This window comes from Trichechus manatus, unplaced genomic scaffold (genome assembly GCF_000243295.1).
Source record: "Trichechus manatus latirostris isolate Lorelei unplaced genomic scaffold, TriManLat1.0 scaffold00061, whole genome shotgun sequence".
Taxonomy (NCBI): domain Eukaryota; kingdom Metazoa; phylum Chordata; class Mammalia; order Sirenia; family Trichechidae; genus Trichechus; species Trichechus manatus.
The window spans coordinates 6,334,656-6,354,065 of record NW_004443997.1 but is presented as its reverse complement, the minus strand read 5'-3'; the positions used below and the strand labels follow the sequence as shown (position 1 = coordinate 6,354,065).

The 19,410-nt window shown below is 41.9% G+C and overlaps 1 protein-coding gene across 2 annotated transcripts in view; it reads right to left on the bottom strand.

Annotated features, from left to right (window-relative positions):
- CIT (citron rho-interacting serine/threonine kinase) overlaps positions 1-19,410 on the bottom strand; it is a 180,839-nt gene that overhangs the window by 17,036 nt on the left and 144,393 nt on the right. For both annotated transcript variants that reach the window (XM_004379026.1, XM_004379027.1), the window contains 13 exons: positions 18,227-18,331; positions 12,073-12,213; positions 11,067-11,174; positions 9,299-9,461; positions 8,848-9,012; positions 6,209-6,346; positions 5,464-5,644; positions 5,193-5,284; positions 4,565-4,669; positions 4,174-4,343; positions 2,624-2,704; positions 2,322-2,457; positions 854-993 (listed from right to left, as the gene is read on the bottom strand). In XM_004379026.1, coding sequence (XP_004379083.1) covers positions 854-993; positions 2,322-2,457; positions 2,624-2,704; positions 4,174-4,343; positions 4,565-4,669; positions 5,193-5,284; positions 5,464-5,644; positions 6,209-6,346; positions 8,848-9,012; positions 9,299-9,461; positions 11,067-11,174; positions 12,073-12,213; positions 18,227-18,331 — 1,725 coding nt within the window. The remainder of the gene's footprint in view (positions 1-853; positions 994-2,321; positions 2,458-2,623; positions 2,705-4,173; positions 4,344-4,564; positions 4,670-5,192; positions 5,285-5,463; positions 5,645-6,208; positions 6,347-8,847; positions 9,013-9,298; positions 9,462-11,066; positions 11,175-12,072; positions 12,214-18,226; positions 18,332-19,410) is intronic.

The window sequence follows — 19,410 nt, the reverse complement described above, 5'->3', positions numbered from 1 at the left end:
TTCCAACTTTCACTTAACAGGCCAGGAAAAGAACCCCCCACATAGCCAAAGGGCTCCAGAAACCATAACCCCTCAGAGAACAGTGGGCTGAGTCCCCACCCCAGGGTCCCCTGTGGCTGAAGTCACATCTCTCCCCCACAGTCCTCCCTCCCCTCAGAGCAGGTCCCTCTGAAGGCTCGGTGGAGCACATAGAATGTGCTCAGTAATTGTTCACTGAGTGACTAAATGAACAAAAGCCCAGTGAGGAATCTTCTGAGGAGGGAAAGGCAGGGCTTCCAACCAGCAGAACTCCACTAGCCTCAAGGGTCTGCACATGGTTAATTCAAATTTCATTAACATTATATGTGCGTGTGTGTCTATACCCATAATATATTTTTAGTGCAGAAAAGCAACAGGCAAGCAAGTGTGTTTATGCGACAAATTTCAATATGATAGAAACTACCCAAGAATTAACTTGATTTCTTATTAACTGACTTTGTTATGTAAATGCAATAAATTAGAATTTAACAATTTCCAGTAAATAAAACATCCTTACATCTAGTTCAACTCTGGGCCTCCATGTTAGATTTCCTTTTTTAAAAAGGATCTGTTATACATACGTATACACTTTTTAAAAATTATGGGTCATCTTTTCAGTTTTGTTCATTTTATTCCTGTTTTTCTCACAGACATTAATTTCCTTTAGATTCAAAGCCTGTGCAAATTTCATGGCGACACAAATTATTTCAGGTGCCCAAAGGAAGTAATAAAAATTTGACCCTCAATTTTGAAGTTAAATCATAAGCCCTGTGGGAAGAGAGGCAGTGCCAATTCCAAGAACACTCCATCACTGAGACCCTGAGGAGAAGCTGACCTTGCCAGCAGCAAACAAGTGGCAGCCCTTGACAGCTTCGAAAATGTTGGGTGAGATGTCTGGCTGGGCGGGAAGGTGAGACTGTGCTAGAGACTGCTTCACTTTCTTCACATCCACGAGACACAGGGCCCGTTCTTCCCCTGGAGGGAAAAGGAACAGCTTTGTCAGTGTGAATCCGTTAGGCAATGGCACAGGATGGTAGTTTCACAAATGAAAGGCACGAGATGCCACTCTGATGGACTGAGTTTTCCACAGATTTATGTTTTGGGTCCAGGTTTTAGATCTAAAACGACAGCATTTGGCCTTTTGTCTGAGAGTCTAGGGCAGAAAATCAAGGAATGTGAACTGTGAACTGTACTTTCAAATGTGCTCCCCACCAAAGTAAAGATAGACTGCTCTAGGAAACAATTAGGGGACATTTGACAGAAACAACAGGCCTGCACTCTTCAAATATGTCTAAGACAAGGAATGGCTAAGGAACTGTTCCTGATTCAATGAGGAAAGAGACATGACAACTAAATGCAACACATGACCCTGGACTGGATCATAAATCAAGGGAAAAAATACCATAAAGGACATTATTGGAGCCACAGGTAGAATCTGACTATGGACAGTGTATCAGATAACTGTATTATAGCAAGGATTAAATTTCCTGAATTCATGGTTATATGGGAGAATGTTCTTGTGCTTAGGTGATATGCTGAAGGACTTGGTGTTAAAATATCTGCAACTAACTCTGAAATGGTTCTGAAATAATGTGTGTGTGCATGTGTGTAAAAAGAGAAAGAGAAAAAACCTGTGGCCAAATGTCAACAAGTGGTGAATCCAGATAAAGGATCTACGGGAGTTCAGAGCAATAAAAGAAAGCATGTGTTAACAGAGCATACACACACTCTGAAGGTCAAGGCCCACAGGGGTATTGATGCAATTAGGACAAAAGATTTGCCTTCAATGAGGCTTTGAGGCTGGCCACTTTTCACTCAGCAGATGTTTCTTGGGGGTGTCAGACTGTACTAAACTGGACCCTGAGAGGGATCCAGATCTGAACAGAGAAAGTCCATCAGCTGAGGATTAGATGTTTATAGAGACACAGAGGAAAGAGCCATTTATGTGACCAGGAAGGTCTTTCTGTGCTTGACAAGCATAAGTGGCTTTCAAATCATTTCCCTTAAAAAAGCGCAATGTCCGAAAAAACAATAATACACATGGCTCAACCATGAACACAAGACTAAATGGGCACACCAGCCCAGAGGCAAGGAAGAGAAGGCAAGAAGGGATAGGAAAGCTGGTAACAGGGAACCGAAGGTCGAGAAGGGTAGAGTGTTAACATGTCATGGGGTTGGCAACCAATGTCACAAAATAGTATGTGTACTAATTGTTTAATGAGAAACTAATATGCTCTATAAACCTTCACCTAAAGCACAATTAAAAAAAAAAAAAAAAAAGTGCCATGTCCTTGGCCTAACACCTGCTATCATGAGTAGCTTCTCCAGGTCCTTGATGATATAAATCTGGAAGACGGCTCCAATGCCCGGGACATGGGTTAGGGAGTTTTTCAAGACATTCAGTGCATAAAGCCCTTCCTCAGTGCCCACCAACACCACCTGCAGGGGAAGAAGTCCAAAGGTAGAACATAAGCATAATCATATCACCATAAAAATCCCAAGTGCCAAAAAAACTCCAAAGAGCAGCCAAGCTACACAGCCCTTTATTCCCTGATTGTGTGTAGCTCCAGCCAGATACCAGCTGGCAGTGCCCAGAAAAACTTACCTGGTCGCTGAAGGGCAGCGTGCAGTTCATGTCGAGACGATCATCGCCTTCCAGTTTCAGCAGAGAATTTCCAAGCAATTTCTTTTTTCATAGGTGGAAAAAAAAAAAGAAAGGAGAAAAGAAACAACATGGTCAGACTGCCATTCATGAGCCAACCATCCAAAGAGAAAAAGCAAGAACCGAGAGAAGTTCTGCGCGAGGAATAAAAGGCAAGCCGCTCCTAAAAATGCTCAGAAACACACATGGGCTCTTGGCTTGCCCCGTATTTCTATCTGAGCTCAAAATGCAAGACGTGAGTGTGACTGGTATCACTGGGCAGTTGTTAATTAGCATCTGAGTCATAACTCAGCTTGGACATGGAAATAAGTGAGGACAGTAGACACAAGAGACTGTTCTGCAATGGGAAAGGGACAGAAGCTAAAGAGATTCCACTTGCAAAGGGTTAATACGCCACAGGGAAGGCGCCGTCCCTCCAGGCTGCAGCAGTGCAAAGCACAGCCTCAGGCGAAGACCAGCAAGACCCTCAGTCTCTTTACCTGAACCCACGCAGGCGGAAGCTCATAGGAAACACAGTCACGGGCCTATTGTACACACAGTAACGTGGATTTCAGTAAGAGGCTCACAGGTGTAACAGCAAAACAAGTCATTCAAAATCGGTCTACACAGTGAGCAAAGCTCTTATCCCAAGGCTCATGGTTAAGAATTTTCCAGATGCTAATACTTAAAGTGTTTATTAGGAGCCAAGTGTTTTAAAAGAGCTGTTTGGTCTCCGATAGAGCAAAAGCCAATGAACAATGAGTGCTGTTTGCATCTGGGAACAATCTAGGCGGACTGATGCCAATCAGGTCACACCTACACTTCGAACACTTAAAGTAAGTAAGACTTCAAGCCTGCCTACAGAAGAACAAAGGCTGCAGAAGCAATTGAGAAGGCTGTGAAATGCCTTCCTGAAGTAGACTCAGCTGTCAACAGCCTTTTGTGCTGCTTCAGGGTCAAAGTGCTTATAACTCAAACCTTCCAACCACACGACCCCATCAGAGCAAACGAGAGGATTTCCTTATAAGTACGTATGCTGCTATTGCCATAATCGAGACCTATTATGCCCTAAAGGAGCCCTGGTAGCACAGTGGTTAAAGCAGTTGGCTGCTAACCAAAAGGTCGGCGGTTTGAACCCACCAGCTGCTCTGCAGGAGAAAGATATGTCAGTCTGCTTCCATGAAGATTTACAGCCTTGGAAACCCTACAGGGTCGCTATGAGTCAGAATCGACTCGATGGTAGTGGGTTTGGTTTTGGGTTTATTACACCCCAAGAACTGGCTAATATTGCTGGTTCCCATTCTAAATGCTATGGAGAGGGGGCCTGTGGTGCCAGGTGGGCTTTCTCAGAGCCTGGCCTGCATCACCTGTCATGCAACGGTGTCGAGCCATCACCCCTCAGAGATGGAGCCCAAAGGACATCATGACAGCCAACAGGACTTCCGTCTTTAAGATCAGTTACCAAGCCAGCCCGCTCTACAAACACAAGCCCCAGTGACCATGGTCATACTCACAGCGTCGGCTTCTGCTTTTTCCCTAGACACTCTCCCACCTGCGACCACTGACTCTAAGGCAGTGACCCAGCGCTGTTTGTCGGGGAAGCTGGGAGCTAGCAAGTAGAGTGTTCTCCCGGGCCAGCAGGTGGTGTGCGGGTGAGATTCCATCTTCAGTATGTATGGGACATCTAGGAGATTTCACAGAGAGCACAGGGTTGGGTGTGGATTCCCACTATTCTTGCTTGGAGGGACAGCCCTGAGATATCCAAGACCCCGCCACACCACAAGAGCCACAGCTTCTGACACGACGGGAGAGCTGAGGCCGGTGGGTCTCCTTTGCAGGTCCCTCACCCCTGCCTCCCCACCTCTGAACCCTCAAGCCCGGCCCACCTCCAGCACTCCTCCTCACCTGCTTTGGCTGTATTTGCGAGTTCTGAAGCACCAACGGCGCCATGAATAGATACGTCCCCGTCGGGAAGGCACAGCTCAAATTCTTCCACCGGCCTCTGTCCAGCTTGGTGCAAAGAGGAAGGGCAGAAAGAAAAACCAAAGAACAGGAACAAGAACAAGGGGAGAAGAGAGAAAAAAGAAGGAGAGAGAGCAAGAGTGGGAGGGAGAGAAACAGGGTATGCATGTAAAGAGAAGCACACGAGAACAGAAGAGGAGGGGAAGAGGTGCGCAGAGAAGGCGGAGAGGGAAGATAAAAAAAAAATAAAGTGTGTCAGATGAGTAGCACAGTCAAATTTCTGATGACGATGCGGATTTATGGGTTAGTTGACTGAGGCAGAAGTTCTCTGAAGGTGTATTAGCAGGTAGACTCTTCAGGGCAGCACCCTGCAGGTTCTTCAGAGGGGAGACCTATAGGTGTGAGTATCGTACCAATAATCTTTAGAGAAGTCATTTGGTTTTTAGCTTTCAAAAATGGGAAAACTGTAAGAAGGCTTTCAATGCAATCCAAAAAACAAAGCCTTCACACCAATACTCGGAGACCTGGGTTAACCACGTGCAATGAAATTCCCCCTGAATCATTAATTTACCTTCTCTCGCTTCATTGTCATAAATTAGGACTTTAGATCCTTCCAGGACAAGGTACTTCCTGTCCCAGCCTTGCTGTCCTCGCTTATTATTCCTGGGAAAATAAAGATTTAAAAGGAAAACGTTTGAACTCAGAAGAGTCAGACAGAAGGGAGGGGTCAGGTGGAGAGGGAATCCCAGAAAAGACATTTCCCTAGAAAACATCAGGAAGGGAAGTCACTGTGGCCTTCCATGCCAGCACTTGCCCCAGCCAAAGCTGCCCTGCAACGCTACCTGGGCACCTTCATCCACCCCTCCAGATGCAAGGTGCTGCTGGGCTCCTTGGTCTGAAGACCGGGGGAGTTCATTTTGTCACGGCAGAAGGCCTCGGTGAAGTGCGTGGCATATTCAGCAGGCAGGCCACAGGTAGCTGGCAAGCACGTGGAGCACTTGGGATGACACATCACCTGGCACTCTGGGGAAAAGCAGTGAACAATCTGAAAACATGCTTGGCCTATCCTGGACTGTTCCCTTCCTCTACCAGCCAACCCTAGGGCTTCTCCTCCTCCAGCCAGGCCCCATCAGTCTGGCCCTGCCAACCACACAAGCCTTAAGTGTTCCCAGGTGCCAGGTGCCTGCAGAGAGAGGACATCAGAGAGCCAAGTGTTCCTGACCCAGTTTCCCTGGCTTCTCCCCAGGCTGCCCACAAACAGGTGTGTAAAGGACACATTTGCACACTGCACTTGGCACTGCCACCCAGCCTAAAGGTAGGGCCAGACCAGCCTGACAAGAAGGCTGGAAATTAGCAAAGCCCAAGACATTTTGCTCAGTGGGTTGCAGTCATGAGCTGAAATACATGTCTAAACTCACTCCTTTTACAGGGGAAAAATAGAGTCCTCCCACTGAAAACTAAAAGCTTGAAAATGAATGTGCTGTATGATGAGAAAGAAAAACATCAAAAAAACCCATCTCCACCTGACAGGTTTTTTAGGTGGAGATGTGCAGGTACCGAACGCAAGTGTACAACCGCTGCTCTTACCGAGACATTTGGATGCCTGGCGTCCAAAGTGCACAGTATCCAGACACACAGCACACTTTGTGGCTCGCATGTTCAGTCCCACGTTGAATCGGTGAGGAATATTGTGGTGCATGCGCTCCTTAAGACGCCGACTGAATTCTGGAGGAAAAGTTTCAAAAGTCACTACCCATTGCCATCGAGTGAATTCCAACTCATAGCAACCCTACAGGATAGAGTAGAACTGCCCCATAGGGTTTCCAAGGCTGTAATCTTTATGGGAACAGACTGCCACATTTTTTTCCCACGGAGCGGCTGGTGGGTTTGAATCGCAGACCTTTTGGTTAACAGCTGAACACTTAACCACTGTGCCACTAGGGCTCCTTAAAAAGTGATTACAGTGTTGCAAATGACAACATCAAGAAAATGAAAAGACAACCTACAGGATGGGAGAAAATATTTGCAATTTATATCTCTGGTAAGAGACTCGTATCCAAAATATATAAAGAACTCTTACAACTCAATCAAGCCGATTAAAATTGGGCAAAGTTCTTGAATAGACACGTCGCCAAAGAATATATACAAATGACCATTAAGCATATGAAAAGATGCTCAATATTATTAGTCATTAGGGAAATGGAAATCAAAGCCACAATGAGATACCACTTCATACCCACTAGGATGGCTATAATTAAAAAAAGAAAAACAGCAAGTGTTGGAAAGGATGTATAGAAATCAGAACCCTAATACATTGTTGGTGGGAATATAAAACGGTATACAGCCACTGAGGAAAACAGTTTGGTAGTTCCTCAAAAGTTAAGCATAGATTTATCATATGACCCAGTAATTCCACTCCTAGGCATATACTCAAGAGAATTAAAAATATATTATGAACCCAAATGTTCATAATAGCATTATTCATGATAGCCAAAATGTGGGAATAACCGAAATGTCCATCAACAGATGAATGGATAAACAAAATGTGGTCTATCCATAAAAGGGAATATTATTCAGTCATTAAAAAAAGAATGAAGTACTGACATATCCTACAACCTGGATGAGCCTAGAAAACATTATGTTAAATAAAAGAAGAGTCTCACGCTGGTAGGAATATAAATTGGCACAAATTACCAACACTCAACACGCACATAACCTTTAACCCAACAATTCATTTCCCAAAAATTTATCCTACAAACATAATGTCCAGAGAGGCACAGGATGTTCACTGCAGGGTGTTTATGGTAACAACCAGGGGCGGATTATCCAATAGGCAAAGTAAGCGCCATGCTTACCTTGCTTACCAGATCGCATGTAGTGAACAATTTCGCATTTTTCCATCACATCAAAGATTCTGCTTCTAGGTATATCTGGCATCTGTCTCTCTCCTAATTCCATAGCAACTTCCTACAGAATCAAAGCTTCTTTTCAAACGTATAATCCCTGACGGGCGGATTACCCAGTAAGCAAGGTAATCAAAAATGTGGTGAAACCCATGTGAAATTGTTCACTGCAGATAAGTAAGTAAACATAAGTAAGCCCGTGCTTACCTTGCCTATTGGATAATCTGCCCTGGTAACAAGGGATTGGAAACAACCTAAATGTCCCCCGAGAGAGGTCTGATTAAATACGTGAATGGTACATCTACACAACGGAATACTATGAAGCCTTTTAAAAGAACAAGAAGATCCATATGCGCTGGTATGAAACACTCTAACATTTTAACTGAAAGAAATGTATCTTACAGTGTATAGTGTATCGTGTTATAATTTTTATAAAAGAAAAAGCGGCTGAAAAAATATAGACGTATTTTCTCATATTTTTAAAATATACAGTCAACCCTCATTGTGAATTCTATATTCATGAGTTCACCTACTCGCTAAAATTTGTCACCCCAAAATCCATACTCATGGAACTTTCCTGGTCATTCACGGACATGCACAGAGCAGTAAAAAATTCCAGTCACCCGACAACCCCAGCAGTGGTTGAATAACGCAACGCTCTATCTTCTTGTTTCGGCTCTCAGACTGTAATCAAGTGTCATCTTCTCAGTTTATTTGCTGTCACATTTTTCACATTTCTGTGCTTTTTGTTGGTTAATTCACAGTTTAAAAGGATTCCCAAGCGCAAGAAGCGCTGTGCCTTACAGCGAAAAGACGTGTTAGATAAGCTTCATTCAGACATGAGTTACAGTGCTGCTGGCGTGAGTTCAGTGTTAATGAATCAGCAGTATACATTAAATAAGGCGTCTTTAAACAGAAACACACATAATATAAGGTTATGTATTGATCAGTTTACAAAAAGCTGACCAGAGGCTCACAGGAACCTAACCCTGTATTTCTCTCAGAAGCAATGCTTTAGTGTTTGCTAATTCAGTGTTCCTGGCAACTTTACAGAACAAAACTACTGTGAATAACAAGAGCTGACTGTAATCATATGACCTAAATATGTGAATCCTATAGACATTGGTTAAATGTGTGAGCTATCTCTGGAAGAACACAATGGTCAGAAGCAATGGTTGACTCTGGGTAAGGAAAATGGGGTTTTGGGAGGGAGATTTACATTTCACTGTTCATTTCTTTGTGACTCACTTGTAATTTTCACCATATGCCTGCATTTCAGCCAACTTTAAAAAAAAAAAGTCCACTAGGCCCTTGCGAACATACCCTCTGGAGTTGAAGACTCTTTTCTGCGGCTGGAAGGTGGGGCGAGCAGGCTCATGGCACTGGGCTGGTGCTCGGGTGAACGCACAATGGCAGACATTGCGATCTGCTGCCTCGCGGTAGCTGGCGTAGACGGGTGGGGGTGGTCTGTGGCTTTTCGGTGGGCAGCTGTCGAGAGACCAGTACAATGCCTAGAAGTTAGCTGGGTCACCAAGAGGACCAAACCAAGTGGACCGCCCCTGAGCTGTCTTTCAAGAGCCCGAGACCGAAAGGACACTTGTCACACCAAATAGGCAATGCCAAGGATGTTAAAGGCTTTTCAGACTCGGGATGTCTGGACTGCAAGCTTATGGACTGCAAATAAAGGCGCTGGGTTAGTCTCAATCAATCTCTTTGAGATGGGCCTTCTGCCTTTTCCATGGCTTTGAGCACTTTGGGTGGAGAGAGCCCCTACCTTCCTCCCGGGCGGACCGGAGCTCAATGCGGGTCTTCTGAAGGGCTTCCTCTAGCTCTGCACAGCGAGCCTTCTCCTTCTCCAGGGCCACCTTCAGCTCATTGTACTGCAGAGGAACCTGTGTGGGCAAAGCAGGGTCCTCTTTCCGTCGACTAAATAAACCCTAGCAATGGAAACAGAGATATCTCCTAACTCCTGGAAACTGGCACTTTAAACTAGCTAAAGGAAATCTGACTCAGGAGGAGCGAACCACAAAAGCCAGGCACATACTCACTGTAAGTGTATTTAGTAAAAATGGCATGTGAAGGGGGAAAAGGTTAGGCTGAGCCACAGCCCATTCCAGCCAGCTGAAAAAAAAAAGAGCGGTGCGGAAGTGTTCACCAAGAGGGTTAAAGATGCTCACATCGCCACCACCTCTTCCCTGAGTATTCTCAAGACCAGAGAGGCATTTCCTGACAGTCTTGACCCTCAAAAAATGGAAGTGGAGGCTGGAGTCAGGAGAGATGGCTCAGAAATCACTCTTGCATTTGAATTGGTCTCATGATGCTTTGTTACAACACACAGAGATGAGTGTTTTAAAAAAGGAATCAAAGGAAAAAAATTGAATATTAAAATGATGTCAAAACCAGGGGCATACTTTAAAAACATGCAAATGGAAACATTTACTATACATGGAAGAAAAAAAAAAAAACAATAATGTGACCAAAAAAAATTTAAATTAAAAAAAAAAAAGCCCCTAACTACATCAAACGACATAACCACGTAACAGACTGCTGCTAAAATAAAAAAAGATTAAATATCATAAGCATAAAAACACACAGTCACACAGTAAGCAAGAAAATTCTTCCCGTGCAGCCACCCCAAGTAGGAGGGCTGCCCTTGAATGTTACTATAACCCTCATACAGTAAAGATGGCACTGGGAATAGTTAGGCCAACTGCTGGCTCCAGTCTGCCACCCTAGGTATTCCAAGTCATCCAAGGCTGTCCTGTAAAACTGCTGCCACTGCTACCGTGGTATGATAATGTCTTTGGAAGGAAACTGCAAGCTCCTCAGAGACCTTTCTAGAACTGAGAACACTTAGCTAAACCTAGTGTGAGGGCCACAGTGGTTAAAGATAGCATGTACTGGGCATATTAAAAGCAACCTTCAGTATGTGCACCCACACATGCCCATGTCCAAAGTTTTGAATTTGTTTGTCTGCTACAATATAAAAAGGGGTGGTACAGTACACGGTGTAGGGTCCAGCTATCTAGTCAGTTACTTCACTACCTGAGTGCCAGTCATTTCATTAGTCAATCAAAAGGACTGGACCAGAAGATTTCTAAAGCCCTGAGTCTCGTGTGTGTGACCCCAGCATCCCTGTGTAGACCTGCAGCCAATCCCTCCGCCAGTCGCTCTGGAGCCCAGTACACATGACCTAAGAACTCCTCTGGAGTCCCATACACGTGACCTGTATATAAACCTTTTTCTCTGCATACTACCCGCCTCCCCAATAACTTAGGAAAAAAAATCACTCCCATAACAGAAGGGCACTACAATCTTAAAGGCCACGAACATAAAGAAGTTGATTAGAAGACTTGATCAATGAAAGATATTCTTTGTAAGGGCTATTCTAATGATCTCAAATCTGTTTTTCAATCAGAATAAGAAAATGTGCAAAATGTTTGCATCTCTGTTGCTCCAATTAACTATCATAGTGGTATCCAATGAATCATGAGTGATCAAGCGAAACTGTCAACTCCCACTTTACAAACGCTCTGACCCACCTTTTTCTTTTTAGCAGGTTGGTCCATTTTGGCTTGCAGAAAATCGATGAGCTTGGTTTGTTGAGAAATAGTGCCTTCCATTTTCACCTTTTCGTGAGAATAGAGAACCTAAAATACATGAAAACAAAAATAACCTCAGACCCAGGAAGAAGCATGCATTTAAATTTGGTCCTTTAAGAAAGTGAAAAAAGCAAAATCACTGCGGCAGGAGCATATGAAAATTCAAGACAAACTGTGCTGAGTCGACGTTTATTTAGTCCCACTCTTACCACATACACACACAAAGGTATGGATTGATCAATGGATAGACAGGTGAAAAAAGAAAAAAAAAAGGAACAGAATTACAAATTCTCAATGGAATCCAGACCTTCCAGAGCTATTGAGGCTGGATGACCCACTGAAACTATTGCCCTGAGATAATATTTACACTTTAAACCTTAAACCAAAACTTTTCCTGGAAGTCTGCTTTGAACCAAACAACGGTTTAGCTAAATTGGTAAAATATGTCTGCCTTAAGCATTGGGCACTCTCAAAGATTATTTCTGCGCGACCAAACTGACAACAGTATCTCAAAAGGTTAGACGAGAAGCTTAGGGGACAGTGACGTTACACAATGGTGGTGGAATAATTTGGAGGATAGCAAGAGCAGTTACACAATTTGAAGAATGTAAACAATGTCACTGAATTGTTCATGTAGAATTTGTTGAAGCCGTGTACGCTTTGTTGTGTATATTTTCACGAACAATAAGACTTAAAAAAGAAAAAAGGGAGCGAGACAGCATATGGTTAATTGTAAAATCCAGGTGGTAGTCACTACAGAAGTCCTCCAACTTCTCAGAATGTTTGGAAATTTTTATAATAAAATATTAGGAAAAGATAAAAGGATTCATGATAGCTCATCAGCATACCACATAAAGACACTGATGATTTCCTCAGCTGGCTTTTAGCCATCATGCTTTACCACTACAGGCAAGTTTTAAGACGATTACCCTTTGCTGGTCCTCACCTGAATGTTTTCTAGCTGATACTCCAGATCACTCCTCTCTGTCTTCAGCAGATCAGCACGGTCTAGAGCTTCCTGCAATCCTTGAGTCAGGCGGAAAATGTGATTCTTCTGCAGGTCCATCTGCTGCTGTAATTTAGCTTGCTGGTTGGGAGAAGGTCCGGAGAGAGTGTCAATACCGCACACGATACAACTTGTTTCACTACAGTTCCTACTCCCAAACTAATTTCAGACACAGCACCAAAACAGCAGTTTTTGAAATCATGGCGTTCCAGAATTATCAATTGTCTTCTATTCCAAAATGATGCATGCATGGTTAAAAAGAACTTTCACAGAAATCTCTGATGGCCAGCAAGTCACAGGATCTCCAGCATAACAGGGAGTCCAGGCTGGGGTTGGGAGGGGTCTCCTTTCCCAGTCAGGGTTTTAATTAAGGATATTTTGGTACTTAAGAGGATGAGCCATCTGAGATGACATCTAAGGCAGAGTGACTTAGCGCTATGGCAATGTTTCAGTGACTTGTCCTTATTTGTTGTTTTAAGATCTCAATTGTTGATACAGGAAATCACTTCGTGCAGGTGGGGTGAAGTACACAGGTGAATCAGATCACTCCTAATTTAATACACACCTCATCAGAGTGAGGACCCCAACAAGTACACAAAGAATCAAAATTACAGGAGACGTTTCCACAGCATGGGGAAGATGAAAGAGGAAGATCCCAGATTCTGTTCAAGTGTCAGTAAAACCCAGAAAAGAAGAATTCAATTTAGTATATAAGAAATACTTTTGTGCTGCAAATCTCACTCCAATTTTTACAATGGAAGTCTATCAGAAAATAGGGCAGGCTATAAAGATGCTGGTTTCATGGCTCTTTCCTAAAAAGCTTGTGTTTCTAAAAAGCAGGAGGGCAGCCATCTGGATGAGACTCTGCCTTATTTCATCCACCCCTCAGGCTGCGGTCTAACCACAGTTGCTGCGGCCCAAATCACCTCTTCCCTGGTAGCCTAGACCTCTGCAGACTCAAGGACAGAGATCAGCTGAAGAGCAATAATCATCACCAAGGGAGTTTTCCAAAAGGCAATGGCAGGAATACTACTCAACCATAAATGAAATGAAGTCCCAATGTACGCCACAACATGGATGACCCTTGAAACCATCATGCTGAGCAAAATAAGTCAGTCACAAAAGGGCAAATACTGTATGATCTCGCTTATGTGAAATAAGCAAATATACAGAAACCAAAGATTATTAGTGGTTACCAGAGGTGGGAGGGAGGTAGAAAGGGGACTTTTTGCTTAAGGGGCATTGAGTTTATCTTAATGGTGGAGAGATAATTTGGAAAAGGACAGTGACAATGGCTACACAACTTGAAGATAATCAATGTCACTGAATTGTACATGTAGAAATTGCTGAGATGACATATATTTTGTTACACATTTCACCACAATTAAAAATTTTTTTTTAATATTTAAAAAAAGAAGGGTTTTTAAGACCCCATTGACTATGCACAAGCTTGAAAGTGGCCATCCAAGGCACAACAATTGGTCTCTATTAGCCTGAAGCAACAGAGGAAGAAGGAGAATCAGGAATAGGAGGAGGACATGGAATGTGTGGTTAATTGCCTCCATGAACAAATGCTACCTTTGCCATGAGACCAGAAGAACTGGATGGTGTCCCACTACCATTACTGAACATTTTGATCAAAGATTGTATAGAAGAATCCTGATCAAAAGGGGGAGAATGTAGAACAGAATTCAAATGCTCATGGACTCCAGACTTTCTGGAGCCATGGAGGGTGGATGAACCCCTAAAACTATTGGCCTGAGATAATCTTTAAACCTTAAACCAAAAATATCCCCTGAAGTCTTCCTAAAACCAAGCAATAGTTTAGCTTAACTAGTAAAAAATGTCTGCCTTGAGCATTATGCTCTTTTAAGAACTATCTATATGGGATCAAATTGACAACAGCAACTTAAAGATTAGGTAAGAACCTTAGGCACAGTGACTTTATGTTAATGGGGAAGGAACAACTCAGAAAAGGAGGGTGAGAATGGCTGCACAACTCAAAAGAATGTAATCAATGTCACTGAACTGTATATGCAGAAGTTGTTGGGCTGATGTATGTTTTGCTGTGTATATTGTCAACAACAACAACATTAAAAAAAAAAAAAGGCAGTGGCAGATCTCAGTCCTCAGCCCCAGCAGGCAGAGGACCATTGATGGCCTCAGAATGTGCTGACACCCTCTGTCTTACTTTACTTCTCCTCACCATGTTTTTCTTTCCATTTCTATTCCTCGTCTGGCCTTCATCTTGAGAGGTAGCAAATTCTTTGAGGCATCAGAGTGTAGTGGAGTGAACCTGTGCTTTGGAATCCCATAGACCCTGGTTTAAATCCTGACTCTAACCTTTATCAGTCATATGACCATGGGTGGCTCATATTACCTCCTGGAACCTCAATTTCTTCATCTCAAAGTGGGTATAACACCTCCTCTCACAGGCTGACGTATTGAGCACAGTGTCCAGCATACAGTACATGCTTACTAAATTTTAGTACTCTCCATCCCTTTTTTTCTTTCTTTCCTCCATCCAGTTCAGGTGCTATCTCTTCACTTTTCTGCCTGCCTTTCCCATCCTATCCTACTCCACAAACCTCTTCCCTTTCATTGGCTGTGACATAGGATTGTTATTATTATTATTTTTTAATATCTGTAAATATTTACTGAATTCTATTTTGTACTCTCTTAGTTTTCAAAGTAAGTGCGCTGAATGTTTGGAAGGGGGAGGAAGAAAACAACTTTGTGGGGTCCTGCCATAAAGCAAAGGATACCTGTTAGTAACTAAAAACATCACCTGGCCTGTGTGCACAACCTGGAATTTCTGAACCAAACCACACAACTCCCTAAAATACAGAGAAGAAAAAAAAAAGGAAACAAACAAACCCTAGCTAAGATAACCTCCTAACGGGAGCTATCAGTCCCCTGCAGTACGAGTGATTTCTTCTGCAAATGACCCGCTTTAGTTTCTTACCACTATTTTAGGACAACATTAATTACTAGGAAGGAAGCAGAGAAACAACTGGTGGAGACAAGATCTGTTTGGTGACAGCCAGGCCCAAAATATTTTTCCAGGATAAACACATCAACTGTCCATTAGCTGTCCAAGAAATAGGCTGGCTATTCACTATAATGAAAAACAAGAGTGACATTTGTGCTCTACAAAATGTTTTTCCAAGCCATTTACTTGCTTCCTGGAAGCCCTCTCGGAGAGAATCAAGTGGAGGCTTATTCATGGGTCAGTATTAGACTGAAAAGAGAGCTTGAGCTGTGTGCTTGGACCTGGAAACCAGGAGGAAGAGCGAAGAAGCTGGATGAAGGAACCAGAGTCTGAAACAACGCTGGCGGAATGGAGGGCGGATGAAAACCAACAGGGGAAAGTTCAACAAGGAGACTTGTTTGTTTGTTTGTTTTTTTAAATTAAACTGTACAAATATAGAACATAAAGACATGAAAACAAAAGAGAAAACGTGGCAGGTCTGTATGTGTCAATGGTGTGATAAAGCTACCGAAGAGCCCAGGTAATTGGCAGAGGTTTATAGACCCCAGTATGGAGGTGGAGATATCCCCACTGTATTCGGTGCTGTTCAGACCACATGGGCTTCTGGAAATTCTCTTTGAAAAGAAAAATCTACCAGAAAAGTACATCCAAAGCTTAAAGGGACTTGAAATGTTTCTTTTAGAAAAGAGAAGATTACTTGGTGTGGGAGGGTCACTTGGATATCTAATTGAGTGTTACGGAGATGAAAGTAGTTATGTCATAGAATTGTCGCAAAGATTATGTGAGTCATTTTATGTAAAGTACTCCGAAGAGTAGCTGGCGCATAGTAAGTGCTAATTAAACATTAGTTATTTTGATTATTAATCAATATTAATCTCCTATTTTTGTTGGTGATACCAGACTACTCTCTAATGTTCTAAATGGCAGAAGCATTAGGTTGAATCATAAAATTACTGTTTTCAAAATTCTAAAACAGTCAAATAATGGCAATTTCATACTTCGACCTAATAGAACCAATGGGTGGAAGTTTCAGACTTTAGTTCAAAATAAGAAAGGGCTTTTCTAAAGAATTTGAGTTGCCAAAAAAATGGGCTGGGATGCCCAAAGTCACTGTAAGTATTTAGGCCGAGTTTCAACGTGGCCCACCTGTGAAGAGTGTTGGGGAAGAGATTCTCTAGTTTGGGTGGGAGATTAACTTGACCAGGATTAGCAAATGGATTTTCAACTCTGGTATTACTTCCAATGGACCGATAGTGGCTGTAAAGTGCCACATTCAGGAAACCTCTGAGGTCATTTTGGGCCCAAGAAGAAAGCTTTGGGAGAAAGATCCATTAGTAAAGTCTTGCATGGGCACGGATAAAGGGATCAGGAGTACAAGTGCCAGGATTTGGACTAGATGACACAAAAAATCCCTTCCAACTCAGACACTCTGATTCTGGCCCCATTTTAAAGTCTCTGTACCCATGAAGAGGACATCTAGGTTGAACCCTTGGTCATATGCTTATGAAGTGCACACTATAACCAAGAATCCTAAGCACATTTTGGATAATAAAAGATCTTTCTTTGTATCATAATGGTTTCAACTGTCTGCTGGAATCTGCCACAAACTCAGTGTCAGCCAGATGTCTGTGCTCAAAACTTTATCTGTGAGGCACAGTCTGGAAAAGTGGAAATGTTCTCGTGTAGTTGAGAAGTGAGAACAAGGGGACTGAATCAGGATTTTGGCATTCTATTCCTAGCATTGTCACTGACTCACCATGTAACCTTGGACCAAAGTATTGAGCTATCAGGGCCAACTTTTCCTTCCCGGAAGGAAAATAGGACAGGTGAGGTCATTGATTATTTCTGTTCTTTCTGTTCCTAACATGTGCCTGAAGTGGGGAGACTGCCTATTCGCCCCAGATAAAACATCATAATTATCTATTTGACCACCAGGAGATTTTTTAAAAATTTCTATTAAGGAGCTCTCATGGTGCAGTGGTTAAAGCAATGGATGACTAACTGAAAGGTTCGTGGTTCAAAACCACCAGCAACTCGGCAGGAGAAAGATGTGGCAGCCTGCTTCCATAGAGATTTACAGCCTCGGAAATCCTGTGGGGTCGCTATGAGTCAGAATTGACTCGACGGCAGTGGGGTTTTTTTTTTTTTTATTACAGGGTTTTTAGTGCCACCTTTGGTGAACTTCCTACCTATAATTTTAAAACTATCATTCCATAAAACATTTCATACTGACCTGCAAAATTTCAACACGTTTTCCAAACTTAATAGCATAGCAATAGTATTTCTATCAGGAGAGTGTCTCAAGAGTTATGGATAGCATACAGTAAAACCTCAATTAACCAGAATAGAGAATTCTGGCTAATTGAACTGTCTGGCTCACTATGGGTTAAACAGAAAACCTCTTTGGACTCAAACTTGTCATTAGATATCTTTGTAAATTCATTTATCCTTGTAGGCCAATTCTAATGAACAAAGTCCAATCATTAGTGATTCAACATACAGGGCTTTGGGTCGGGGTGGGGAGCAGTCATCAATTTAAATAGCAATTTTCAGAATTGTGCTAATAGGTACAGGAAATAACATAAGGGATGTGTCTAGGAGATCAATTTGAGCTTCTCATTTTAGGTCTCAAAAGCAGGGCACAATTTTTTTTAACTGAATTAACTGAATGTTCAAAAGTCTTCATGAAATTTGGTACTCAGCATAATCTGATCAAGTCACTGCCCTGTGCATTAAGCTAATTTGCATGGATGTTCTATTAGCCTGAATAACCTAATATGCTTTGGATATTAATGATAAAGAATAATTAAACTCAATATTCATTCACCTGTAATAAACTTTTCTTTGGCACATGCTTATTACTATATGCTTGATACTATTATACCATTCAGGTTAGAGATGAAAAAGGGACCCTCTGCTTTCATGATGTACTATTTTGATATTTTTAATGCCTTAAAAGAAGCATTAATAACCACCTTACCCTTCCTCAAAAATCCCAATTTCAAAATGTGAAGGTCTAATTTGGATCTGACCACCTGAAAGTAACAAATTTTCTATTTCAAAATCCCACCTGGTTCAATTTACTAGGTGCTTTCCCCTCACCTCTTCCAGGAGCCTTTGTTTGAGCTCTCGCTCTGTCTCCAGCTTCTGCTGTAAGCTTCGGGCATTCATTTCAAGCATGGCATGCTTCTTTTCCAGGTCATTGAGCTAGACATTTGGAAAAATTGGACATGATACCACATTTAGAAATGTTAGATGCTAATGACTTGTATAAAAATCCATAAACTTTAACATATAAAGAATAATCAAGTTCTAAAGGTCAGAAAACAAATGCTGTTGTTTTTAAAAGTATACCACAAAAGTCCATGTCATAAGTAAGTCTTCCACAGGTTATGACATGAAGACAGGAATTATTTCTAAGGGATGGGACATATATAAAGCTGTGACAAGTTCTAAGAGGATGACTGCTCAAGCATTTATCTTTGCTGGGTTTAATTAATCATATTCTGAATGCTCACTACATGCACAGCATTCCATCAGGGGCTCTGGGCAGGAAAGGATGGACAAGCTGCACCAAGAAACTTGCATTGAATCAGAAAGGTAGAGGGGAGCCCATAATTAGACATGTACACAAATAATGTAAATTTGATAAGAGAGGTATGGAGAAGACCAAGAAATTGTATTGGAATGCGTGGAGCCTTCAAGGATGGGTTGGACTTTGCTATAGAAGACTTCAATAACAGTCAAATAGGAAAGACTATTCTACATGTTAAACATAAAAAAGTTAATTTTATTTCTAAATGATAAATTTTCTTTCCTTATAGTTAAAAAAAACATGGTAAACTAGTCTCAGGGACCTCTAGCCTTGAATCCAATAATCCTACTTCTATGGATTTCTTAAAAATGTAATTACAGATATCCATAAAGATTTATGTCCACTACAGTTTTATAATGGCAAAAAATTGAAAGCAGCCTAAATTTCCAACACACATAAAATGATTAAATTAGATACATCTGTACAATGTAATACTATGCAGTTGATTTTTTTAAATTATATGTTCAAAGGATATAAGTCAGAAAAAGCCTCCAGATATATATATTTAAAAATTATATAGTCAAACATTCAATCATTTTAATTATAACACTCCGGGACAAACACTGCTTATTCATCAGATATGGACAATGATTTTTTAGTCAAACATTCAATCATTTTAATTATAACACTCCGGGACAAACACTGCTTATTCATCAGATATGGACAATGATTTTTTTTTTTTTTTTAATTT